The sequence below is a fragment of the Anas acuta genome, chromosome 5 (assembly GCF_963932015.1).
Source record: "Anas acuta chromosome 5, bAnaAcu1.1, whole genome shotgun sequence".
Taxonomy (NCBI): Eukaryota; Metazoa; Chordata; class Aves; order Anseriformes; family Anatidae; genus Anas; species Anas acuta.
This window is the reverse complement of record NC_088983.1, coordinates 46,356,256-46,383,483: the sequence shown is the minus strand read 5'-3', so window position 1 is coordinate 46,383,483 and position 27,228 is coordinate 46,356,256. Positions and strand designations below refer to the sequence as shown.

Here is a 27,228-nt window from a genome sequence, read left to right as displayed (position 1 = left end):
GTCCCCTGATTTCATATCAAATTGCCAGCAAACAAATCCACTTAAGGGGAAATTTTAAATTCTTTTTATGCAGTGGTTTAATTAGATTCCACCAACAAAAGCAACATAATTTCTTGCCCCAAAGCAGCTGGCCAAGGCTCACCCTCTCCATGTGAAACCCATCTTTTCCCACCTGCAGCATCCGTCCTGCCTCCTGCCCCCAAGTGCCAGGCAGTGGCTGCACCACCACAACCCTCTGCTCTCACCTCGCCCTTCCAGGGCACGCTGCAGGCCCCCATCACCTCCTACAAGGCAGTGCAAATCCCCTCCACCAGTGTTTTGTCCAGCAGGATGAATTGTGAGTGCTGGAAATGGCATTGGCTCTGGGTAGGAAACTCTTCTTACAGGGGATAGCATGACAGCTGCTGCGTGCAGCCCGAAACGCCGCAAGAGGCAGCACTGCAGAACTGCACACTCCCTCCTACTGATGTCAACCAAATAATCTCTCCCAAATCCTTTTTTATATGGATCCAGTCACTCTATTTAATCCCAGCAACAGAGACTGTGGATATATCCAGGACAAGGTCAGTGCATGAAATATTAGAAGCCCATTTTGCCTCTGACACAGGCACACATTGGTAAACACGCGTGGTTCTGTGCAGATGTCCGCTAGGAGCTCTGCTTTTCCACTCTTACACCTAGGAAAACACGCAGTACGCTTCAGGAGCACCAAAACATCCACTCCACACAAGGATAATTCATTGCAGGAGTCTCATGGAAAATAACAGGACTTAACTCTTGACAAGCAAATCCACACGCCTGCTCCAGGCACCTCTTCAAAGCCGCTCTGCCTACTTCAAGGCACAAGCAACCCTTCACTCAGGGCACGCGTCGATGCACAGCTCTCTCAGAGCAACTGGATCTTCCTCGTGCCTTACTACCTGCTAGCAACTTACTCACTCTGTTCTGATGGCAACGTCCTTCCACATGCAATTTTGTAAGCAAAAATCATCACAATGGACAAAAACATCATCCCCTGGAATCACCAAAACGTGTTTCCACCAAATGCACCTGCTCCTGTAAGAACCCTGGGATTAAAATGCAATTTATCTTGTTGAAAATGAGATTGTAAGGTCTTCACACACTGGTAGATTCCCAAATGCGCACACTCATACTATTTTTCACAGTTCTGGAGAACCAGACTGTCATAACGGGAGGCACTAGAAGGTATAAATGATGTCTTAAGTGCAGGAAAACGATGAATCTGAAGGCTACGTGTAATTGTGCATTCACTGAAGCATTTGCTCCTTGAAATCAGTGGTGCAACACCACGTCCCGTATAACACTTAACTTCCGTAAGGTTTCAGCACAAGAAAGCTGAATCCTTCCCTCCTGCTGGTGGAGAGGAAGCTCCCTCACCAACCCCAGCAGTTCTGGGTTCTACAGAAGAGTGGAAGCACACCACAAGGTTTAGGGACTCACGAGATCAAAACCTTAACGTATGTGTTGAAGCAGTTCTAGCAGATAGGAAACGTCACTTAAATTAAGTGAAAGTTTGTCTTTGAAGTATTAACTTTGCACTTAAGGAAGGGCACACACAGGAGGGAGAGTACAGCGGCTGACATTGCCTCTACTTGAAGCATTTCGGGGGGAAAAAAGAAAAGTAAAACACCTGTGAGTTTGTGTGTGGTGTGTGAATACTACTGAAAGGAGGTGGCAATGAGCAAACACACAGCTGGGACAGGGTGATGCTTGCAAATGGTGGCCAAAGAGAAAAAGGGAAAGAACAAAATAACCTGTAAGTGCTTTCCCCGACCATGTCTTATTCAGTAGATGTGCAGGCTTGGAGAAGGGCCTGCTCTGAAGCAAATCAAGCCAGCTTCTGTGCAATGGCTTTAGCTGGCGGGTTTGGGGGGGGCTTAGCTTCTCGATCTTACTGTTCCTAACAACTGTGATCATTACAGCAGTGCCTGAGGTCCAGCCGAGAACAAAACCCCACTGCTTTAAGCACAGCACAAACAAGAATTCTTGCCAAAGATCTGTATATAATTGTATATAATTTTATTTCGTATTTATATATAGCACACAACTAACCGGAGAAGCCCTTCAATAAGTGGTGAGGGGCACATACAGTTGTATGTTCCCCAAATGCAGCTGCACAGCCACATAAAGGAGGAGGTCCTGTGCATTCGAGCTGGGATGTACGGGCTTTAAAGAGCCGATGTAACGCGGCAGTGTGGGCCCAAGTGCCTGCAGTTCCTGCAAGGTAACACCCAGCACATTCCTTGGTAATGCCACAGAGGAAAAGTGCTTTCAAGGGACTAACAAATATTTACACGCCTATCTCTCAAAGCAGCAAGAGCGCATCAAAACCTAAGATAGAGCTGATGAAGTTTTAGTGAATTCCTGATACGTCATGAGACCTTGCGGTGGTTAAAATATGCATTCCTGGATATTAAAGAAGCTCTGGGGCATTCCTGTTTCCAGGTGAGTTACTGCCTCTCAGCGTGGCAAGCTCTTGTGAAGACCTCACAGGAAATAGTGTTGTATCTTGGAGGGGGGGAGAAGGGTTTATGAAATTACATCGTGTCACTTTAAAACAGTGCCCCAGCCAGATCTAATCAGAGAACAGGAAAAAAGGTCTGCAGAGCACCAAAAAAAAAAAAAAAAAGTTCAAGAAGATTAGATAGATTAGATTGATCCCTAAGTCAGGAAAAAGTCTAGGAGATGTGAACAGATAACAAATCAATCCACCCTGCACAGAACAAAAAAACAGTTTGCTAGACACCACCAGAAAGTCCCCGGGGTCTTATCTGGAGTGGCTAATATGCACTCATCCTGGTGTTTATTTTGTACAATGGAAGAGGTTAGAAGGTGAAGGAAGAAAGGGAAGTTGGAAGCAAAAAAGCAGCCTGTAGTGCAGAATACAGCTAATTTCTATGCAGCATCCCCATTGCGAGCGTTGTAAAACACTTTGCTACTAGAGAGTCAATCACAACCTCAGGGAACAATAAAAAGTTTTACGGCACGGCAAGTGGAGAGGAAATGGCTTAGAGAGGAGGGGAGAGAGAAGAAGTATTGGGAAAGGAAAATCCAGCACTGTCAAACGTGGTAAGGTCAGTTTGGAGGAACAAGGGAATATTACTGCGAGCTAAAAAAGCAGCAGGCTTGAATGCATCTTTGCATGGAAGTTGAAAGGTTTTTTCCCCCCACAACAGTACCAAGTGTTATGACTGAGCAAAAATAATCAGAAGGCATCAAAATGTCAGCAGAAACCATTCTATCAGGTGGGAGCACTGCTTTCCAGCTCCCCTCCTCTTCCACGCTAGCTGACCAGGAGCTTAAGCAGTGATTTCAGTGAGCATGCGGGGATTTATTCTTGAAAATCAGCATGGACCACGACAACCGCCTAGGACCAGGAGCTGCGTGCCATGCCAGGAACATGTAGCCTCGTGCTCTCTGAGGCTCAGCTCCAGCAGACACGATTACAACAGTCAGGGGGCCAGCAGTGCTAAGGAGGCACCTCCCGAGCTCACTGCAGCACTCGCACCAGCATCCTTCCCCTACCCCATCTCCTCACACACCCCCGTACCCCAGAACACCAATGCCGACTCGTCTGTAACAAATTCTTAAAAGAAACCATTGAGCCTCAGAGGCTAGGTGATTGCGTATTTACATCTATAGGGGCTTCTTTGTCTTGCAATTATCCCTACCGATACTGAAATCCCAAACCCCATCCTTTCATCCCGAATAGACCCTTTCCCAAGCCCCTTATTTCTGGCCACATGGATATAGTCCACAGCAAACCCTCCTCGTACCGAGGGACCAGCTCTCCTCATCTGTATTCTCCGCTGCCTTCACCTGGAAAGGGCTGCCACACACCTGCTATCGATTTCTGGAGGCAGCTTTCCTGTCATCAGCACTAAGCGATTGCTTATTAGATGGACAGGGGAAAACTGAAGCACGCAGGCAGTCGTATTTATGACAGAAATGAGCTTTGCAACGAGAGGTGAGGCTGCAGAGGAGGAGGAGGAGGAGGAATCCTGCCAGGCCTGAAGGATGCCGGTGCCCAGGCAGAGCCCAGGGCTCTGGAAGGGCAACTGAAATCAATTCCGTGCAGTGGCTGCATTCCCAGAGCAACCTTCCTTAAGCTCAGTCTTTAACCTGCGAGTGAGCTCGGCCATTAGGATTAGTGGGGAACAACGAAGACAACGAAGCCGTTGGATGAAGCGCCTCTTGCCCCTTCTGGATCAGGTCAGTGGTGCTGCAGAGTGCCAGGGCTCAGCAAATGACTCTTGCAGAGGAAACACAGAGCAGCACCGAATCCCTAGCATCGCTGCAGACACTTAGGTCTGAATGGAGTTTAACGAATGTAACGAGGCAGAGAGCAGTGCCCTTCCTCCCGAGAGCCGAGCAGCCCCACACCTGCTGGGTCCGTGCGGCACAGGCAGTGCTCCTCCCCCCGGGCACGGGCAGTTCCCAGCCGGCTGCCTACAGGTGCTCTGTGGTTCTCAACTGACCGAAATCACTCCTACATAACCACCCTGAAGGGCCGTTTACGAGCCTGTCACCTTTACAGAAGGCTTCTTGTCCTGAACGCTAGGTCAACTTGCTGGGGACAGCAGTGCACTAGTAGTGCCGCAGAAGACTCTTACAGGCTGCGGTCATGGTCACATTTTCATAGCCTACAAGAGCAATATTTATTAGTACAGCTCTTAGAATATGAAGTGAAGGAAAAGAAGTATAAACAACGCAAATGGTCAAATAAATGACACAGAATATCGAGGAAACATCTGTAGTAAGATGTTCTGCATCCCCTGAGGCTGCCTCTCCTCCACTTTGTTATACGCCATCCTATTAAGGAGAATAAATTGGTTCTGATTACTTGCCCAAAATAGAAGGCATCAATGCAAGTCACTTCCAACTTTAACAACTTCATAATGCAGACGGGGTGCTGTTCCAGAAAGAAAGTTTGAGCACACAAATCTATTTGCTACTCCTGGCCATCTGCACTCTGCAGATAACCACGGGTGGTGTGTACCTGCAAGCCACCACCCTCCACGAGCCTCGTCATTCCCCTCAGGCTGTGCACAAGAGCCCCCCCAGCTAACTCAGCAGACCATCGCAGCCTCCAGGACCAGTACAGCCATGCCTACGGCCAGGGATTGGGCTCAACACGCTCTTGGTCCACAGCTGAGCAGTTTTTGCCTACTTTTATGACAAGAGAGAGGGCTTCTTTTCCTGCTCATTTTGCACCATAAAAAGGGAACAGGTTTCTTTTAAGCGAAAGCTGTTCCTTAACTCTGCCATCACTACGGGGTAATAAGTGTCTTTCAAGAGTGAAAAGGGGCTGGCATGTGTAACTGAAATAATGATGCAGCCATGGAGATACCTGCTTTATACTTTGGTTCCTCAACACCTTTTAAAACCTGGCTCTGTCTCCTTTGGGCATCCAGCAGAAAACCAGCCTTCATCTCCTTTTGCAAAATCTGTTGTGCAGCAGCCATCTGACATCCTGGTGCCCAGCAGTGATATTAATCATTGAAACTCTCTTCCCTCAGCGTCTCATAAGCTGAGAATTTGTTATGTAAAAAGACTGGAGCTCAAAGAGTAGTTTACAAAACACAGTTCTGAGAGCTGCAGGAATGTCAGCCTGAGATGCTGCTACCACCTCTTCCCCTTCCTGCCCCCGAAAAAACAAGAATGAGAGAGGATAATATAAGCACAAGGCTGCTGGGGCAAAGTATATTTGCCTGGCAGTAGCAGGGCGATTTGTGAACATAATTACAAGGCTGGGACATTTCTGCCAAAGGGATGGGATCATGGGGTACGTCACCTGGCCTCCACACCATGTCTGCTGAGCTTTTTAAATTTATGGAAGCTTTCAGCCCAACACTAAGTATGTTCTGAGGCAGATTTTTCACTGAGAATGTGTATTAAGTGCTTTAAGGCTGTAAGGTAACAAGATCAAGCAGTCGGAGTGCGGAGTCTCTGGAAAAACTGCAATCTTACACACAGCAAATATTGCACTTTTGGAGGACAGCACCATTAGACCTGAACTCAAAGGAGGGGCTGGGGGAGAAGCCTTCACTGCTGTTGTCTGTCAGCCCAGACTTTGATGTCTTTTTGTGTGGATTAGTAATTCCTACTGGAAATCAAATCACAAAACTCAATATGGCCTCCAAATGAACACAGCAGCATTCAATGCGGGTAAGAAAACCGGTATCTACCCACAGCAAATCAGCCTGGGAAAGCCTGCCCCTGCTCAAATTAGCATCCCTAGCCCAGCACCTTTGAACTAAGGTCTGGATCCACAATAAAATTACCATGGTTTAAACAGCCACCATTTGTCAGCTCACCTGCTGCGACGCTCCCTGTGTGCTTTCAGCAGCAGTCACTGCCAGAAATATGAATTTTTCATCACGGGTGAAGCTAAGTGGAGTTAGCTCAAATATATCATGAGCGTGTGCTATCAGCAGCAGCCAGTGACACGATAACCTGGTCATGCAGCACAGGCCCAAGTTTTAAGCAGGCCCATATGAAAAACTCTCCAAGGGCTGACACCGAGCATCAACCTGATGTTAGGGTTGTTAATCCAAGATGCCATTGAGGTAACAAGACAAATCCCAGGTTTGGGGCTTTTTGTCTTTTAATGAGGCCATCACACAGTGACATGAAAACGAAAACGTGGGCACATCTGCATGAAAGAATCATGGCTAGCAACTCTAGGGGCAGACTCTGCAGGATGATTTTCAGTGACTATAACTACAGAGACTGTCACCTGGTCCAGCTCCCTCCTCAACGCAGGGCCAGCCTATACACAAATAATTATTTAGAAATGGAAGACTGCATACAAGAGCAGGACTGGTTGAAGGAAAGAAGAAGAGGAATGAGAAATTAATGAAGTAGAAGCAGCAGAAAGGAGGGGAAAAAATAAAGGAGAGTACAGAATAGCACTGGGTCATTCTGAATTCTCATAATGATGCTAACGCAGACTTTACAGACCACAATTGCTGCTGAAAAGATACAGACTACCAGCAGGGGAATAGATGGAGGATGGTGAAACAGCCAGATTAATGTCAGGACAGAAGAAAAGTAGGAACCATTGAAGAGGCAGAGAAAGCAGAGCTTCAAACTGTCCTTTCTTTTACCCCACAGGTAAACTGAATGCATCTCTGGGCACAGCTCCTACCCGCCAGCCAGTGGCTACACGTCTGCATCCAGAGCCAAAGTCAGACAAACTCTCCTCTAGAGGGGTGATAATGGAAAGAAATGTCAGAAAGTCAACACCAAGAACTTGACATCAGACATATTTTCCACTGATATCTCCCACTTCTTTACTCCTGCTTACAGAGAAAGGGAATGTGCCTGCCTCTCCGGAATGAGTGCCCATTTGGCACCTCTTCCAAAAAGCAACGGCAGGGTATTGCTGCATCTCACGCCCTACCAGCTCTGTAGGAAACCTAAACCAGGTATTATAATACAAGCAAATATTTCGTTAACAGAAATTTCCTAACCATTTGCTGAAGCAGGGAAAGCTGTCAGCTCACCTACAGCTGCAGCAGGGTCCTGCCTGCAGCTATTTCCTGGAACAAAGCAATAGAGCCACGCAAAAGGAATGAAAAATTTGGTGTCTTTGAAAGGGTAGGAGGACACTGAAGTGGTGGTCGAGGAACACCACATGCTGAAATTCATCAAGGATCATCATTATCCTTTTACTAAAAGACTGTCCCTTGGGAGTCTCTGAAACGCTCTGAACTAGTCTTAAGTTCTGCCAAAGCTTCCACCTCTCAGGGCAGATTTGTCCCCGAGCTGCTGAACCTGGCACTTTGCGGTCTCTCAAGGGATGCCTCTGCTCACAGCATTGTGTTTCCTGAGGTACTCCCCATGTCCCTAAACTAGATGTGGTTTGTTGGCCCAAGCTGCTGTTAGGTGAGATTTGAAGTTTCCCCTGGAGGTTCCCATGTAAAGAACTCTATCTGGCAGCGAGCTGGAGAAAAGAGAGGCGACTTTTCCTCCCCTTCTGGTGAGCACAGTGGGTTACCCTACACATCACGCCAAGCAGAGGCTTTGCCATCTGCTCTGCCCTCTAATTACAAAACATAGCCCGAATGTAACTCACTGCTGAATCGTAAAAAGTAAGCTATGGAAGATATAAATTCATGGAGAAAGCTCTTTAGTTAATGGAGAAAGCATCTGCAAGGTTTTTCTTGTCCCCCTTCAGGCAGTAGCCGAGGGGAGGCGAAGGGAGGATGCTCTCCAGGCCGTGGCCAAATGCATTTCTGGCAAAGCTGATGAGCCCCCCGGGGGCTTCAAATACACTGCAGGGAAACTTCTGCACTAACTCATCTGCCTGTGCAGAAGTGGGGGCATTACTAAAATAAGAGGGGTACCACAGCTGCGATAGCCTAAGGATGTAACTGGGGCAAGGCTGTGAGAAGAAACACCTGGTTGTTATTAGGTAGATTGATGAAGTTGGGAAAACAAAACAGGTTAGTTTGTGGCTAGGCAATTTCTTCATTAGGGACTTACGTGGAAAAAAAGTGTGTTTATTTTTTCGCTATCCTATTCTAAGACTACAGCACTTTAGCTTCTGGGGTGACACTGAGCCTCGCCACAACGGGAACAGGGATACAAGGAACAGCTGAAGACTCCACCAGGGTATTTGAAAAGCTGGCAGCCCCTGCACAACCCGGAACATCGCAGGCGTGCAGCGTTTTGCTTGATCAGGAACTCGTTGCCTTACCAGCTGAATGTGCCTAATTGCTATTTCCTGAATAGACACCTGTCAGCGATACTTAATGAAGGCAGGGAGTTGGGGAAGGAGGCAGCAAATGTAAGGAGCTGTCTGGTTTCTGCAGTGTCAAACAAAAGCACTGCTCAAACACATTTCAGTACCAGCCTCTTGCACTGTAACTGAGCGTGGTTCCTGAAACCACAACTTATGATGGCAGGGGAAGTCTGACAGAACAGAAGCACGGGCACACACCTGTGTGGAGGAGCTCTCACACATACGGAGCCACAATATATCAGTCCTGCCTGACCTTACCTCGTGTCCCTCCCGGATTCAGACCCCAGAAACACACCTCAGGTGAATCAGGCCTGCAGAGCGTGGAGGTGAGGAACACGGCAATCGATGATACCGACCGAAGGATGCTCGTAGCAGATAACTTGTCACTGTGCATGCCAGCAAAACAGATGCTTGTTAAGGGGTCACTAAAACTCTTCCTTGCATGGCCAAGGGCTCACTGCTATGGGCCAAACTGGCAAGACATGTGAATGGTTTTATGGGTAGAGCCCTGTTTGCCAGGGCAGCCCCTACTGCGCCATGTTAAAGAATCCCTAAAATTCAGAGCCAGTAATCAAGAGATAACTGCACATAGGGACAGAACACCTGCAAACAAACTGCAAAAAAGTAGAGCAAAAAGGTACATTTGGGGTACTTTCAGGGTATTAGAAGTCCTGACTGGAGAAAAAAAAAAAAGGGGAGGGGGGAGAATGAGGGATAGAGGGAGGACGCAAAAAAGGTGTAAGCCCAGAAACAGAAGCGATAAGGTCCTGTACCCCAATATGAGAAACTCAAGTGCCAAAACAGATGAGCCTGAACACCTGGCAACAAAGGAGGGCTTTGACAAAAGAGGCACTTCCCGAGCATGGCAGAGTGACAAAAATCAATGTGATGCTACTCAGGAAGGACAGAATAGGTCACAACCACTGAGAGCGTTGCTCTAACTGAATGATCCCTGTAACCTTCTGAGATAACACTCCTGACCGAGCGGAGGGAACTGTTACCTGCAGAACTCCAGAGCTACAAAGTTTTCAAGCCATAGCAGTGTCTTCGAGAAAAGCTATCATCTTAACCTCCAGAGCCACGCACATGAGCAGCAGGCAGGCAGCTAATGAAATCCTGCTCTGACTGCAGGCTTGGGAGCTCCTCACGCTGGTGTCAGTGGAACCAACACGCCGATCGGGGCTTTACGTACGGCGTTTGAGCACACCCAGATAAGACAACCATAAATGATCTGGGAGGGTTGCCCGTTTTAGGCTTTCTGCACCTTCTCCTGATGTGTCTGGCACTGGCTTTAGATTAGACAAACTGCTTGTCTGCTCTAGCACCGCAATGCTTGCGTGATGGAAAACAGATGCCAAATAAAGGAAAAAAGCTGAGGATTTAGCTAACGTGCGTTCAGGGCAATCATAACGACAATAACAAAAATCAGCTACAGTAAGACCATCTAAAGGGAATGTTTAAATCAACTGGGGATGAAGAGAAGAGCAACATTCAGATGGGTGGCCACTTCTGCAAAGGCAGAGGCAGGAGCAAACCTTCCTTAGGGCCCTTTCCTACAGAAGACACGGAGGAGTTCAATCAACAGGGAAAGTGCTGGGTAAAAGACCCAGCCCGGAGGCAACGCAGAGCAACGAGCAGGCCCGCGAGCAGCCTGCAGCAGCAGCGCTCGTTCTGCTCCAGGATCTGCCGTGAGGAGGAAATCACCGTGCAGCCCGGAGCTGCGCTAAGTACTGCTGCTGAAAGGGTTGGAAATGGTAAATGAGAACGGTGCCTTGTAAGGCACACAGATGAAAACGACGCTTTCCAGTCCTAAGGATGCATGCAGAGTCCCACCTGGGTCCCCAGTGCTCTTGCCCTCCCCTCTCTGCCTCGGTACATATGTCCGTACCCACGAGACCTCCTGCTACCCAAAATTTCTTCTGGCAAAGAGCGCTGCCAAAGGGGCCTGGCTCCAGCAAGCCCGGCTAGTGACAGAATTTCTCAGCACATCATATGTGCAACTAGAAGAGCACGGTTTGGTGTCATGGCACTTCTACCCAGCTACGTTGCTAAAAGCAGCAGGAGGAACGCTCAAAGGAACTGGCATGCCTCACCCTGCAGACAAGAGGGGTGGCTTTCACAACCAAGTGACCCCAAGCTCCCCAAACCTCCACTCACCGCACAGGAGCAGCCCCAGGCACATCACCAACTGCTTTGACTTGCAGAGAAACCTGGCAACTCGCACTTTGTTAGCGCCAACTGCTGCCAAAAGATCAAAATCGAGCACTTTAACACATGAGGCTGAACGCACCAGTGCTGCCTCTGCCCCGGTGCTGCTGGGAGCCAGCCCACCCCAAGGCAGCTTTCCCAATGAATGCCCCATCTTGCCACTGACCGTGGTTCTGTAAAGCAGCTTTCTGTTTCACGGATTTGGTCAGATAACTCATGAGTAAATGTTTTTAATAGCTTATTCAGCTCTGCCTGCTACCAGAATTAAACTCTCCCAGTTGTATGATCCTTCTGTCAGGCGTACAGATAGTAGATTAGAGGGAACTGTTAAAAACTTAGCATCAAAGGTAATTAAAGAAAAAAAGCCTGCCATGTATAAACAATATCGAGATCACTGCACAAACTCTCTGGAGTATCAAGGGCAGCCAGAAAGTTCAAGCCAATAATACAACTTCCTGCTTAATTAATAACATTTTCACAAGAAAAGACAGCAAGGCTGTATAACTAGGGCTTCCCAGAAGAGCCCACCCACCAATTACACAGAGACAAACAAGTGGGGCAGTGGCAGACCTAGGAGACAACTCATTAGCAGCATTTCCTTGGTGATAAAATCCAGCTGGGGGCACACAGGTCTGCTGTTTCAATGGCCCCGGGCGCTGCTGCTGAAGGCAGGGGGAAGGTACAGTCTGTACAAATAAAGTATGAAAAATGAAAAAGAGACAACTCCCCGTCAGCACCAAACTGCAACGTTCACCTGAAGAATTAATCCACCTGTCTGTACCTGCCAGGGTGACTCCAGAGACCGAGTAAGTCACCAGCAGAGATGAGAAGAGCAAACCCTTGCCCCGACAGGGCTGAGCCCCGCAGCAGGGACATGCAGAGGGGTACACGGACACAAGGTGTGCAGCAGCAGTGCAGGCATTCCTCCTCGTCAGGGCATTTTGTAAAACTGCCTATCTGTGGGCCTTTTTCTGGCTATGAACAAACAAAACCAAAACGACAAACCCCACCAACAACCCCAAGCCCTCAGTGATTCCAGATAAAGCAGCCAAACCCCACTGGGGCCGGTTTGCAAGCACAGCCTATTTCCCAGCCTTCTCTCAACGCTCCCAGGAGGTGCAGCAGTAGTCAGAGAGGCAGGAGCCAAACACAATCTGCTAAAAGGTTATCACGGTGCTACAAAATCACTCAATCTTGCTTCGCTTGCCTGGAAAAAGGGTTTTGACCAAAATAACTGGAAGCAGAGTACTTCAGACATCTGAAAAGTGCCACAGCCTTCTGCCTTGCAGATAAACCTTGGATCCTATGCCACCACGCGTGACGTGGTTCATTCTGCTGCTCAGTCTTGACATTTGCCAAGAGAATCACAGGAGTCTGGAGCATGAGAGGTGAGGACCCACTTTCTTGGATCCTTCTCACAGCGCCTTGTTCAAGGGCAAAGCTCTTCCAGTCCTCGGGAGGCAGAAGCAGGGCTACGTGCCCGAAGAAGCTGTCACTGAAGACACAGACTTGGAATAAAACTTCCAAGGACCAAAGAGATGTTCAGCTCTGGAGGAAATTCAATGGGACGTGGACATTTAAGTCACATTAATCCTTCTGAACAGCATCAGGTTCAAAACCATCACTACCCTGTCCCCAGGGAAAGTGACTGAGTCACCCTCAGCCATCGGTATGCTGCAGTAATACCCCGCCAAGGAGTAAAAAGGTCCACGTGCCACTAAGGGACACCCAGGCTCTTCAAACAACCCCTTTAATCCCTTCTGTTTCCTTCCCCCTACCACACGTGCACAGCTGTGCTCTCTAAATGGCACAGACCCAAAGCACGACTCTTTGGGAATCTCTCCACTTCCAGCTGTGACACTTGACAACGCCTGTTCACCTCCAGCACACGTACGGAGCACCTAACAGCCACCAGGTATTGCACAACGCAGTTCCTAAAGGGATGTGGCTGAATAATTCCAAGTTTTACACACAAACATTTATTTAAATCATGTTTCCTACTTCTGAGAAGAAAGGTAAATGGAGAAAACCCTAGGGCTAAAGCCATTCTTTAAAATACCACTGTATTTTATTTTCACCTGAGCCTCCCCTTCCCCTTTTTTAAAGCAGTGCCTGCACCAGACAGCACGGTTTTACAGCTTCACGCCTGCCCAAAGGCAGCTCACCACCTGACAGAGGCCAAACGCCTCTCCAGCCAGGGAGAAGAGCACCAGGCCCCGCAGCACAAGCACACGAAGCTGCTGGCAGAGCCCTGCGCTGAGTTCTCTGTGTTCATTTTAAAGCAAGCGAAGAGAAACAAGAATTTTCTTTGATGATATTGCTGTAATGCTCAAGCGGTTTTCCGAGCCCAAAAATATTTATTTCCGTGGCTGGGGTATTGTTTTCAATTGGATGGCAGAGAGAAATTGTTTATTTCAATTCTTTTGAGATTCCCCCAGTGATGTTAGAGATAATCTGTTATTTTATCAAAAAGAGCTTCAAATAGAGTTGCACAATCAGTAAATAGCCTGGTTTGTGAATTCTGCCAAAAAAGCCTACTGAGGCTTTCTATCCCATGATCTATGGATCTTGGCAAAGTAATTATTTTTATTGTGTCTCTATTTTGTGTCTTGCAACTCCCATCTCTTATCTTGTACTATTTATTTCAAGGAAATTGATCTGATTTTCTCTTAATATCCCTAAATATTCATATAACTTGATGTCTGTTTTTCCCCGCAGAGCAGAATAAGCCTGTCCAATACATACACCTACCGCTCCGGTACAATGGCTGTAACACAAACTTCCCAACTTGTATCTGTGAGCCCCCCAGCTGTCACTTGTTATTTCAAATTCTAAGTGAAGTGGGATCTTGTTAGCCCAAATTGAACACCCACTCACAAGCACTCGGCTCTCTCACTCACTCGTAGCCATGCACACCCACCCGCACGCAGCGATCACTGTCTGGATAAAGCAAGCGATGCTGCACAAAACAAGAGCACATCTGGGGGAGCACCATCGCTCTCCTGAAGTTCGAACACAAATCACTTCCTGCAGCTCTTGGGTTCCCGAAACACTCGCTGTGCCAGCTCAGGACAAAGTCAGCAGCAGCAGAATCGCCTTGTCACAGCAATATTTTTGGGAAAACCTTCTGGAAAGCCCTGGAGATCCCAGAACACGCATCCAGGATGTTGATAACCTTGCAAAAGCTTCTCATTGTGCCCTCTACAAAGCCCAACTTTACCTTACAGATCCTTCTTCCCTGTACGCAGCCTCACTCCCCACAACCTGCACACCACGGTGCTCCCACCAAAACCTCCCTGGATGCAAATGGCAGTGGTCACACCGGTGCCAAGACAAGCAAGGTTTCCATCAGCCTGTCCCACTGAGGAGCTCTGAAGCGTTTGTGCTGCTAAAACCAGCCAAGGTCTGACACGGGGGTGCTGGGAACGAGCTCCCATCCACGTTTGGCTTTGCAGATGGCAAATTGTGCTGGAGCAGGAGAAGCAAGCAGATGCCCAGGCTGGCCTGCTCACTTCTCTGCTTTGTATGCACACAGGGAAGGGCGAGCTAATATTTCTGTTTCTCTGATTAAAAAACAAACAACAAAAAAGGGACAACCAGGGGAAAAAAATGGGGGAAAACCAGGCAAAGGCAATGCTGACGCAGAGCAGGTTGGAGGAGACCGGACTGCGACTGGAAGTCATCACCATGCGCACCGGGATGCTGCCGGCTGAGGCACTGAGCTGAGGCACCTCGATTCCCTCTGGAGAGAGAAAGGCAGACTCCCATCTGAGCCCTAAACCAAAAGGTTTGATCTCAGCTGCATCAGGCACAGCGCCCAGAGCTGGGAAGCCCGTTGTAGCCCCCTGGCTTCTGCTTTGCCTCGCTGGGAGGGAAAAGGGGCAGGATTACAGAAGGAGCAGAGAGATGGCATGTTTAGCAGCCACGCTCACCTGCCCAGCCCCAAATGCTCCCCGTTAGGAAGTTTCCCTTCCTCCCACGCTCACAACACCCCAAGGAGGCTCTGCATCATTTCTGGAGGTGCCAGGACCTGTTGGCACAAGGATGAGGCACTAGCCACAAGGCACCTACCACAGCAGCAGCTCACCTTTCCACCCATCCCACTGCTCCCCTGCAGGCTGGGGGCACGCAGGGCTCCCAGAGCCACTCGGCAGCGTGAGGGCACCTCTGCTGCTCCGCAACAACCCCTGCAAGAGAAACTGAGCAGCCCCCGTGCCCGTGGCTCAGGGCCTGCAGGCTGGACAAGACGTGGTGCTTAGGGACGTGGTGTAGCAGGTGACATTGGTGGCAGGGGGGTGGTTGGACCAGATGATCTTGGAGGGCTTTTCCAACCCTAATGGTTCTATGAGCCCCAACAGCTTCACGGCAGAGTCGGTGGGTAGCTGAGGCTTAAAGGTTTGTGTCTAATTAACATGCCACAGCCATTGGAAGCCAGCTGCGCCCTGCAGCTTCCCCGCTCTACGGGCAGTGCTTAGAAAGATCGGACAAAGCATTTGGCAACAGGGGCGAGAGATGAATTTGGGCACAGAGCAAAGCAGGGTGTAGCTGCAGACACAAACCCAAAATCAAGCTACTCCATGTGCAGCGCTGGCTGTGTGAGCAACCGGTCCTGCAGTCGGAAAAGGGGTTAAACTGGGCTGGTATATGGGGAAAATGGACCTGCTTGGTAATTCAGGGGAAGATTTGACACCTCTCTCCAGCAACTGAAGCAGCACATAATAGCTACTGGTATCTGTGATGAGAAGATGGCTGTTTCACTGAGCATAGTGGGGGCTGAAGCCTGCATCGCACCGAGCAACCTACCAGCTCCTCTTACACCAGCAGACACACAGTGTGTGCGAAGACCTGCACAGTCCCCAGCCCACAGCCACCATGTGGCCGCAGAGCACTTCTGCTTCTATGGACATGCTAAAAGAGAAGAAAAATTCTCAACACGTGGCTGGAGTGAAAAAACTCACGGGCTCTGACATAACCAGCATGGGCTCAGATCCCCGCAGCGGGATGGCACATTGGTGCAGCTGCCCGGCCACGTGATGGACGGTGAGTGCATATGCTGCACCAAATGGCAGCCAGGACCACCACCCCTATCCCTTGGCTCCTCTCCTTTTCCTTTTTTCCCCTCAGTAACATTTCACCGGGCACGTACGCCAGGGAGCTGTACCCTCCTCACTGCAACATGCCCACCTCACCGGCACCTCTCCTCAAGCAAAGCACACCAGGGAGAAAAGGATGCGAGCGTGGGCTTTCGGTGTTGCAACCCTGGAATCCAAACAAAGCCTGGGTCAAAGGGAAATCTTGTGGGAGCTGTGAAAAATGGGATGTGTACAGGAGTTGTAAAAACCTCTCATGAAAAAAAAGCACAACCATGTTCTTGCAGAAAGAAATAGAGCGAAAAGAGCAAGTACAAGCAGCCTCGAAGAGAACACGCCAGAGCACGCAGATTTCTTAGCTTTTGACTTGTTTGGGAGTCCACAGAAAATAGGGTACAAGTGCCCAGCACAGGGGACCATAAAGTTATAGATACTTACACACGCACACAATTCCAACTGGTAGCAGAGAAATTTAAAATGAAAGGCCTTCTGCTGGTTTCATCATGTCACATCAGAATTATCAAGTTACTTAACGGAATTAAGTTGCGAAAGGGAGCGCTGCAAACACATGCACGGGGAAATCTACCCTGCTACTGCCAGGAAGGCGACATGGCACTGTAAGCAGCTTCTGCTAAAAATACTCAGCAGGGAATTGAATGGGTTATGTATTATTCTGGAGAGAGATTTCTGCTGCAGTGACAAAGCATGAAGTATTTCCAAGCTCCAACCTCAAAATAATAACTCACTGCAACTTCTGGCAGGGCAACCGGACTCTTAGAGGAAGGTACCAGCAGCTAAGGAAAGCAAAACCTGTGTCTGAAGAAGGAGCAGCTCCTTAATTCTGAAGAGTCTGTGCAGTATTTGCTGACAAACAAAGGCAGAGACACAGAAATTCAGGACATAGAAGATGACAGGATTTTCTCTCAAGTTTGCCTAGGGCAACGAATTATCACTACAGTGTCAGCAGTGGAAAGAAACGAGGCTGTCCAGGCTGGGGGTTATCAGGATTACAATTTCAGCAGTCCTGTAAGTGAAGACATCCTCTTTGGAGCAGGCCTTTTCTCTCAGTAGCTGTTAGTCAGTCTTGCTGCACAAATAATCTACCTAAAGCCTACTTACAAATGTACCTGTCATACAGGTTGGGGGTTTTGCTGCCACGTTACCACGCCAGGATGACAAGGACACCAAAGCCCCCCAGGACACAATCAGCACGCTCTCCATGCTACATGCTGCAGCCCTTCACTGACAGAACAACAAAAAATCCAACCTGAGCTCATGCTGAGTCCAAGACACACAGCTACAAGGAATGGGCTTGGAACTCAGGCACACACAACTTGTTCCTGCTCTTCTCTGCAGTGAAGAACCAGCTCCCAGGGTTGCCTCCTTTTCTGTACCACTCTTACTGCCAGCCAGTTCTTACCAGGAAAGTACTGGAGAGCTACAAGAGGGAAAAAGTCGTGTGGATGGGGGTCACGGAGTGACCCCACATAAACAATGAAACAACACCCGATTCCTCACGCCCAAAGAAGATGCCTCAGTGCAGCCTTTGGGACTTGCAGCACGTGCGTGGAGGACAGATCAGACAAATTCTGGGGCTTACATGTTAGTTTGCAAAGTCATTGTAAAGCAGGCAAGCACTGTGCACGAGCGTAACAGGCACGGAGCAGATGGCGGCTGTGTTAAAACTCTGGCCTTCAAGGATGGGAGCTGGCAACAGATTGCAAGTGGCTGCGGAGCTCGGTTCCCGTCCAGAGTTGCAGTTGTTCAGTTGAAGGAAACGGTATCACATGTGTCACCTCAGCTCCTCCCTGTGCTGCCACGAATGGATTAGGGAAAAGATTTATTCAGACACGTAAGGAAACAATTTGTGCGACAGCCCTGGATAAATGCTGCTTGCAAAACAAGAGCGCAATTTTTCTGCTGGCCAACACGAAGGCGGGCTGGCTTTTCCAAACCTCACGGGTGCAACACAACTTAAGGTCACAACTTAAGGTCAGTTTGTAGAGAGGCTTTAGAAAAAGGTAGTGCAATAAAATGGCCACGAATAACCACACCAAAAACAGTTTCTGTGGGGAATTTAAAAATAAATGCTATTGATAAACAGCAACATTTTTTTTTCTGGATGCTTAAGTGGTTCCATGACAAACCAGAGCTGTTTTACAGTTTATACAAGAGCCCTAAGTCCAGCTCAGCCAGTACGTACCTTAAAAATGGGCAGCAGTGAATACTGAGGGAATAAAAAGCATCAGCAATGTCACGGGCATGCTCTGTACTAAGATGACCTAGAGAAAAATCCAGATGTTCAAGAGAGCCAAACAGCCTTCTGTGGGGGAAGCCATCGGATCGCCTTTCCAAGGCCAGCATCACAAAGCTATCAGGTCCTGGGGCTCGCAGAGAAGCCCCCTTGCTCTCAGCTCCCTTGCTCGTGCCCCTAGTGCTGTTGCACAGTTTCAGCCTCCACCCCCTGGGCAACAACAAAACCTCGCTCCCCAGAGCCAGCCTTCAAAGCAGGGAAACTTCTGATGCTGACATGCAAAAACACCAAAAAAGTTCCAAGTGGAGAAAACCAGACCAAACCTCAGCGAGACCTCCTGATTCAGTGGAGGACTTGTTCGTGTCAGCTCAGAGGTTGGACTCGGTGATCTTGGAGGTCTCTTCCAACCTAGATGATTCTGTGATTCTGTAAAATCCCCATCAATGAATCCGTCCCAACAACCTCCATGGCAAAAGAGAGCAACCAGATCCCATTCCCTCCCCGTGCCTGACTCCCCTCCACCTGCCTGGACCCAGTGCTGTCCGATGGCAGCACAGAGTGCGCTGCTTTTCTTAATCCTCGGGGGCCAGAAAGAAACTGCCAGCATGTCACACCAGCAAAACCCCCAGCGGGGGAACAACTAACACTAGCAGAAGGACTTCTTGCCACTACACCAGCCCCCCGAACACAAGCAGCTTTCCTGGCACAAGCACAGTTTTGCCGGTGTTACTGTGGCTACGCGAAGGCTTTGTAATCCCACCGTAGCCCTGCCACATAGCCATTCATTAAGTCAATGAGATTTCTGCTCCTAAGTGCTAAGCCTGTTTTAAATAAGAGACTTAAGTTCTTTAATTCTAAGTATTCCACCTCGCGCCAGCTGTTTGATCGCTGAAGTTGGCAACGGTGACAAAGAAAAGCCACGCAGGGAAAAAGAAAGTGAACTTTGTATGGCAGAGGGAAGTGCGGGCTGCCCTCTGCGGGAAGGCCAGGCAGCTGCTTGGTTTCCTGACCCCACAGCACAGTTCTGCTTTCCAGCTAAATCCTATTAGGCTCAAAGGAAGGGCCTGAATGCAGTGGAGGCAGACATTTTGCGGTTTTACCTGCAGAACATCCATCTACTAGTGACAACCAGCAGAGAGAGAGAGAGCTCCCACCCTATGGTACACACAGGGGCCTCTGCAGCATCCGAGGCCCCAGAGACAGTGCCAGGAACGATGTACAGAAAACAAAGTTCCTCCATGCATGCCTCCTGTAATAGGTGATATGAAACATATATAGATAGGTGAACGAAACACGTAAGCACGGGGTGCTGGAGGAGGAAGAACATGAAATTAGAGCCGGCACAGATTAATCAGTGTTCACGATGAATGTGTCTATTAAGCACAATCAGCGCTGGTAAATCACTGCTTTGTCCTCCCGTGGTCACCAGGTGCAGCGTGTACCAGCAGCACAGCAGATGATGTACACTCAAAAAGGAAGTCACAAACTACAGCTGGAGAGGAAAGGGGAGCTCTAATCACAGGGATTCTCCTGTGGAGTATGGACTGGGGTGAGAACATGAAGCTGCTGGGGAGGAGAGCAGATAATTAGGTACGGCATAACACGCAGAGCAGAACCAAAGGTAGACAAAACCATAAAATAATGCAATACGCCAGGATAGATCAAGCTGATGTGGACTCAGAGGCACCCCAGGAATAAGGTAACGCAAAGCAATAGCTGCTGCTGCACTGCTGCGAAGGCAGTTGAGAAGAAACAAAGGTACTGTGGGTCAAGGAAAGAACAAAAAGGGATGTATCAGCAATTTGGAAAAGCAAGCCAAAGGAAAAAAACAAAACAAAACAAGAAACTGAAAGTCTTGAAAGTCTGCGTATGAAAACTTACAAGACCAGGTCATTCTGGTCCTTTGTCCTTGTACATCAACTTTCTGTCTCATCTAAATGACCATTTCAATTGGCATCTCCAGAGCAAGTCTCAGCTGAGTGGTGTTATATTACCAACCTCTGCATGCCTTCACACTCCAAGCAGGTTGGGAGGGTTTTGTGGAGGGTGTTAGTTTCCCTATTGAAGACAGATTTAAGATGCGTTACAGTATGACAGTCTAATTACAGACTGCAATTTCAATTTCATTTACTTCTGTTGCGTCTTGTGACGGTTTAACATTTCCTGGAGAAACAATTACAGGACAGTGCTAAGAAATACAATTTACTGTCTCCTATTTTCACGAGCGTGAGAATGCATGAGCATTCATTCCATCCAGCTCCACATTTCCTTTTTGACCTAGCCGTGCTCGCTTCATGCTATTAATAACTGAAAGAAGTGCCTTTATGTATCTTAAATACATACTTCATATTATTCATATAGTAAGTTCCACGGATTTGCTATCTCAGCAAAAAGTTGGATTCAAATTTAAAAATCACCCAGCAGTATTAATAGCTATCTTGTTCGAAACAGCAGTGTCTGGAGACAAACTGCGAATGATGGCAATGATCTCATCTGCCTTTTGCCTTTCTCCATATAGTTCCAAATATTGGCTGCACTAGATTTAATATCTGTCATTGTCCAGAAGAGGGAATCATGTTTGCAGCCATTTCACTCATTGCTTTCCAAAGGCCAGTTTCCCCCCAGCTGCAACATGCCGTGTCCTGTGGGTTTATCCACTGGAGGCTTCCTCAGTTCTTTGCTCTAAGAGTAAGCCTGAATTAGATACAGTAGATATATCTGACAGCAAATCTTATAAGGCTAGGTGCTTAGTCCTTGCCAATACTCGTGGCCAAAAAACGTATCAGTATGTCAGCAAAGCCACCTGAAGCAATGAAGCTACTCTTTGTCATGAGGAACAGAAGCAGAAACAGGCCCACAGCAGGCAATTTGAAGACGGTATCTAATATACTGTCAACTTTAAGGCAATTTTTTTCTGCTCTATTAAGAGCCTTCCTAGCCCGGTTTCCTAAGGAAAAGAAGATTATGAAATGGAACTGTGTTGGCTGTGCATCCCACAAATAACTAGCGGGTCCATTTGTCACCGTCAGCCTGATTTGACAGATAGGTACCCTTTCAAAGTCATTAACTTCCTAAAGGTTTTCAGAAGATAGGCATTTAGGCAGCAAATGCAGCCCTTGGCAATGCCTTCACTGGGAGATAAGGCTCCAGCATGATCCCCAACCCCTATTAGACATCAGAATCCATACAGGAAAGAGACAGTATGAATGGCACCGCTACAGAAAAAGCTTTAATTGCTGCTCATATAAATCAGACATCAGGTAATACAATCATCTCTCTCTCTCACTTGATATCCGTTCTCAATAGTTCTGCCTCACACGGCATTGCCATTTTCTGAAGCCTGTAATTCCCATATCAAATGACTTTCCTATCTTTAAAAGCAATGCTCCTTAAAAATACATCCTCAGAGAGCCTTCACAAAGTCAGAGGCAGAGATAAGATGTCAGTCAGAGACTGAGCAGTTCCTGGAGGAGGTAAATAACAAAGGAGAATCAGAGGCTGGGAGGTAGCTAGAAAAAAAAATGGCATTCTGTGGTAAACTTCCCACATATTCACCGCACAGGAGCACAGCCTGCACTGCTCTTTACTTAGTTTTCTGCCTGTCAGAAGCCACAGAGCACCACGCGAGCGGCACACGCATGCCTAGTCCCTGCTCCACCAGCCCTCACCCATGGGGGCCGGCTGTTAAAATGCCTCCCCGCTCTGCTGCTAATGTTTTTCCACTAACTTAAGACTGCAGCCAAGTACAGCTACAAAATGATCGCTGGCCTCAGCCGCTAACAGCCTGTAGCGTTGCCGGCTGCTCCAGCCATCCATCTCCTTCAGGTAACTGAGGCAGGGTGGGGGCCGTGGGTGAAGGACGAGGAATCCAATCCAACACTCGGCTGCTCTTCTCACCCAGCTCCCCGGCCTTTGGGTGCTCAGCTGCCAGCCCTCCTCGGCAGATGGCTTCCCAATGAGGTGCAGAGACATGAAGGGACACCCCTCTGCCTCCGCCCTCTGGCCACACTTGGCCAGGATGGCTCAGGGACCGGCCAGTTCCCCAGGAGCACTTCCAGATCAAGCTGTTCCTTCCTCCTGCTGCTCCAAGCACGCTGCGCCGGGACCGCAGTCCTCCGGTACTGCCAGCACGGACACAGCTCTTCCGTGAGACACCTGCGGACACTGAGGGTGAAGTCCAAGGAAGGAAAAACTGCCAGTAACGAGGGACTTCTCATTTTCATCACTCCTTCTTTCCAATAAAGCCTACCTGCTGGAATGGGAGAACATTTTCACCCAACACTTTGAACACTTGGACTTCTTTACAAGGCATACACCCCTGGTGTACATTAACAATGGAAAGGAGACATGCATAGAAATGAGGAATTTAAAGTTTGTTAAGATCAATTGCATCCTTTCTTTTTGTTGCTGTCTCCTCTCTGCAGGCCAATCTTCTACAACAGCATTTTGCAAATTCTGTACTTTGCTGAATTTCTCTGTTGGCTAGAGCATCATCTGAAGGGTCAGTATAGGTATTTGCTTCATGGCAGGGCAAGTTGCTACCAATTTAGCTAGTCTTCTCTAGCATGGGGTCTCCAAGGAAAGCAAGAGCCACTGGAAAGATGAGCGTAATTCTGTGCATTTCAGTTTTTGAGTCTTAGCGATTTGGGAGTTACAACTCAATGAAAGTAGGAATGCTGGCATAAACCAGGAGGGATTAAGGAGATGACATTTTTCTTTCTACAGCACTCTCACAGCCCTTAGGATATATCCTACCCCTTTTCACCAGGAGAAAAAAAAAAAAGAGAGAGAGAAGGCAAGGAGAGCATTGGATTATAAGTGCAAAAATAATATAGTTCATTTTACTGACTGTCATAAAAAATCTCTGGATATTTGGAAGACCAAATGTGGAAAACAAATGTTCTTCCCTGGGTATTTCACAGCGAAATACAAATATTTCATTAGGAAATAAAAATATTCTGCTTTGCGATCATCTGAGGCCATCTTTAGTCTCAAGGGTTTCAGCAACTCAACAAAAGAAAATCGAAGTCCATAGAAATGAATGAAGTCAGGCAAGTACTGTGTATCAGGTGACAAAAGTTATTCCAGAGCTTACAAACCAAGGCAGTGATGCAAGGGCGGCAGCTCCGCAGCTGGCAGCCCTCCAGGAAGCAGCCTCTGAATGGCAATTCCCAGCAGAGCGGCAGCGCTGCTGTCTAATAATGTTTTGTCCACGTTCCAGCACCTTAATACCCCAGGGTAGGCGCAAATGCACCGTGAGTAATTTCTGCAGGACTCTTCACGGAGAGAAGAGCTATTCTAGGATTCCCAGACCCTCGCTCCATGTAAATAGCTGCTGGGCTGCTGTGCCGACGGACGGACGGATTCAGCACCAATGCTGACAAGGCACCTCGGCCTCTGACACTGGTGAAAGAGCTCTGTGTTCCCTTCAACACTCCGAAAGGGGAGGAGAAATTTGCTCTATTTTCACAGTTATATGACAGCTTGTAAAAATTTTACAGCGGGAGTGCAGCACCTAATCCAATAAAGCTTGCCAGGAACATTTAAAATCAAGGTCTCTGAGATTTTATTTCCTATAGATTCCCCAGACTCACAAGGAAGGGTCTTCTCCTCGGAAACGCAGCACCAACCCCACAGGAGCTGCACAGGGCTGAGGACTATTTTGCTGCCCTGCTGTGGGAAAGACAGTGGGAAGTGCTGGGGAGTAGGCTATAGAGGTGCACAAAATGGACTGGAGTTAATGAGTAGGAACAGGAGGAAGAAAATAGAAGTATGCTTTGTGAAAAGGGAAATCAAAGCATTTTCTCAAAATTGAATGAAAAGCAGGAATGCTCTATAATAGGCATTTAATTCAGTTAGTGTAACGACTGTACTTTATACACGGAAATAACTGTAATTTCTATTTTGAGGTCAAACCATGGAAAAAAAATAATTTCTCTTCCTACTTTGTATTGTCTGTCAATAATAAACAGCAAAACTTCAGCAAGCCTGTAAGCAAACAGAAATCCTGTCTTCTGGCAGAGATGCTTCTCCTTTAATTTCACCAAAAGTAAAAGATGACAGATAACGGACACCAACTCGAAAAACAAAACAACAACCTGTAATCATTCCAAGATTTTTCATCATTAAAAATGGATTTTTTCTTTTACAAAAGATAGGTCAGCCTAAACCAGTACTTTTAAAAATCATCTCTTTTCAGTTACTTTCTCCAGTGTAAGGAGGTGAAAAGCTGCATCTATTATAACTACACGCTGTGCAAACCTCATTTGGACATGATCATCATCAATCACTCCTGCTGTGCAGGTAGCACGCGAAAGGGAAACAAACCAGAAATCGTGCTGCAGTATTCGACACCACCCACTCCCCTGCTTGTATGCCTCGGTTCACCACCAAGCAAGTTCACATATGGTTATTCTCTCTTTTCGGGACCTGTCTTTTCTCTCCCTCCAGGCATTTGAGAACAGCTTCGGTGATTTCAGGGGAAAGCCAAAAACCTCTCCTTCTCTCTTAAAAGATTTCGGCTCCCTTACTGAAAAGCAAGCCGAAGATAAACTCTTGTGTGTGATCTTCCCACTGTAAGTAGCACGCTTCCTTGCAGCGCTACCTGCCCGCATCGCGTGCATATGCTTCAGTGGAAGATGAGTATTGTGAGAGGAATCAGAATGCAGTGCCATGCGTAGTCCTGAGAAGAGTAATTCATGCCAGCATCCGACTGCATTTCTCTAGCACACACTTGAACTGGCTGACTGTGCTGTAATTTTGAGCAGGGACAGGAGGCAGAGGCACAAGGCTTAAAAGGGCAAGAAAACTCGTGCTTTTTGCCTTTTTCAGAAGGCTCTGGAGTAAGCTAAGGATAAGTATTAGATGATATTTAGAAGCCCAGAAGCAACCAGAGTCCGATGTGAAATGAAAGACAGACTGCAGTCTCACCAACACTCCTCCTACCAGACTACCTAGGGTGTGAAGTGAGCACCCTCCTTGCATAGCATGGCTCGGGGTAGCAGCGTGCCAGTTCAGGGGGCTGGCAGTAGTTTATCACACCCTTAACTCCTTGCTATGACTCAGGCCAGCAAAAGTTCCTGCACTTTGTGTTTTCTGATGCACCAGCACTGCAGCACGCCTGGTTTTAAACAGCTGTACAGCAGCGCACACTAGAGAACAGCTTTTTGCATCTCACTCTCAGCCCTCTGCTTACCTCTGACAACTCACGAGAGCACTGGGCATCAATAAGCAGGACACGAGAACACAGAGAACAAACACCCCCTCCCGAAGGGCCAGGACAGGAGCGGTGTCACTTCCCAATACCCTGCTTCCCTCAGCATGTCAATAAAGCACTCTGGATGTTCAAAGGCACCTCCTGAGGACCTCATAGCAGATCCCCAAACCTCAATGGGTGACTTTGGACTACAGTTCACTTGCTCCCCTCTTCAAGCAATCGCACTACCCCTTTTTTACACGGCACATGGCATTTGTAGCCCGCACCCCTTGCTGAGCTCCTTCTGCAGCCCACGCTCAGTTTCACAGCAGCGAAACACCCAACCGCCCTGCTGCCGACAGCCACCTCGCTTATCAGAACGATGACGTGGAGAGGCACGCCCATACCTCCCATCGCGGGGTCCTGCTGACACACACGTGCCTTGTAGGGATTTGGTAAGCCCCCTACCCCTGAGCTGCAGCCCCATGAGGAGCAAGGCAGACTCTCGGTGTCCCTCCACCCCTCTGAGCCAGGTCTCCAGGAGGGAATGGCAACATCAAGACCCATCACCAACTGGGACAGAGGTCAGCTGGTGGTGTCAGCTGGAGGTTCCCGATACAGGCATTGATGCTGAGATGTACTGAGTGTGCCATCCCTGATACAGCAGTGGGTGTAAGCATGTGCTCAACTTTAATATCACAAGCAGTCTCAGTGACTTCTTTGGGACCATGTGTGACTTTTGAGGCAAGCAAATACGAAAATGAGAGATTAAAGCAACAAAAGGCATGAATGGCCCTGACTGTAACAAAACAATTAAGGCATTTGTGCAATCAACCTCTACAAATGCACTGTCTTGTCTTGTAGCATGGTTTTGAAACAAAACTGAAGAGCAAGAAATGAGAGGGTGAAGGAAACACCCTTGGCAAGTTGTCCACACAAATTAACAAGGCCAAAGAAAGGGCAGCCTAGGCACCATCTTGCCCAGCTTCCAAGCTTAAACTTCCAAGTTTAAAAGCAGCAACAAGTTCTTTTTCTGCCTTAGTAAGCAGACACAGCCGCGACCGTCCCGCGGTTTTGAACGCGTACTCACCCAGAAGAGAAGGTTGAAGACAAACATTAGGTACTTGATACACTGCAGGCAGTTGTGAGCCATGCTGCACCTCTTCAGTTCTAGGAGAAAAATAAACGAGAGATCCAGGTAAAAGACAACGTACTTGTTTCCCTTCGGGGACGTGTACTTAGCCTTGGTGGCCTTGGGGCCCGGGTTGGTGTGGAATCCAAAAAAAGAGTTGCTGGCCGCCCCAAACTGGCCGCCATACATGCTGCTGTAGCGGCGGAAGGCGCCATTTGGGAAACTGTAATCCTTGCTGTCCAGGGAAGGGCTCCTGTGGTACGTCGACTCATCGGTGCTGGACCTGCGCATGGTGCCTTCGGCTGGTCCCAGCGGCTGCTGCTCTGGCGACCGGCGGCGGCGGCGGCGCGGGTGGCAGGTTGGCGCTCTCCTTGCCTCCTCCTTGCTCCGAATCCCCTATTGCTTTGCACCAGCTGTTCTTTTGTCTGCCATCCTGTCAAGGAGTTAGGCGGGCTGTACGGCAGCAAAGTTGGGCGAACTGCAGCCGCGACTCGGGGAGCGCGCCTGGTGCGCGAGTCACCATCCCCTCCGTGCCCCCGGCCCCCCCCCGCTACCGGAGCAGCACCCCGAGACGCAGCG

The 27,228-nt window shown here is 48.4% G+C and overlaps 1 protein-coding gene across 9 annotated transcripts in view; it reads right to left on the bottom strand.

The window, feature by feature from the left end:
• Nucleotides 1–27,228, bottom strand: part of TSPAN4 (tetraspanin 4) — a 332,463-nt gene that overhangs the window by 163,131 nt on the left and 142,104 nt on the right. For 5 of the 9 annotated variants that reach the window (XM_068684539.1, XM_068684540.1, XM_068684536.1 and 2 more), the window contains one exon: nt 26,608–26,687. The exons of 1 other annotated variant lie outside the window; for it this stretch is intronic. In XM_068684539.1, coding sequence (XP_068540640.1) covers nt 26,608–26,670 — 63 coding nt within the window. In that variant the 5' untranslated portion in view covers nt 26,671–26,687. Of the gene's footprint in view, nt 1–26,607; nt 27,083–27,228 lie in introns of those variants that run through there. 3 more of the 9 variants (XM_068684535.1, XM_068684534.1, XM_068684532.1) reach the window with 2 other exon arrangements.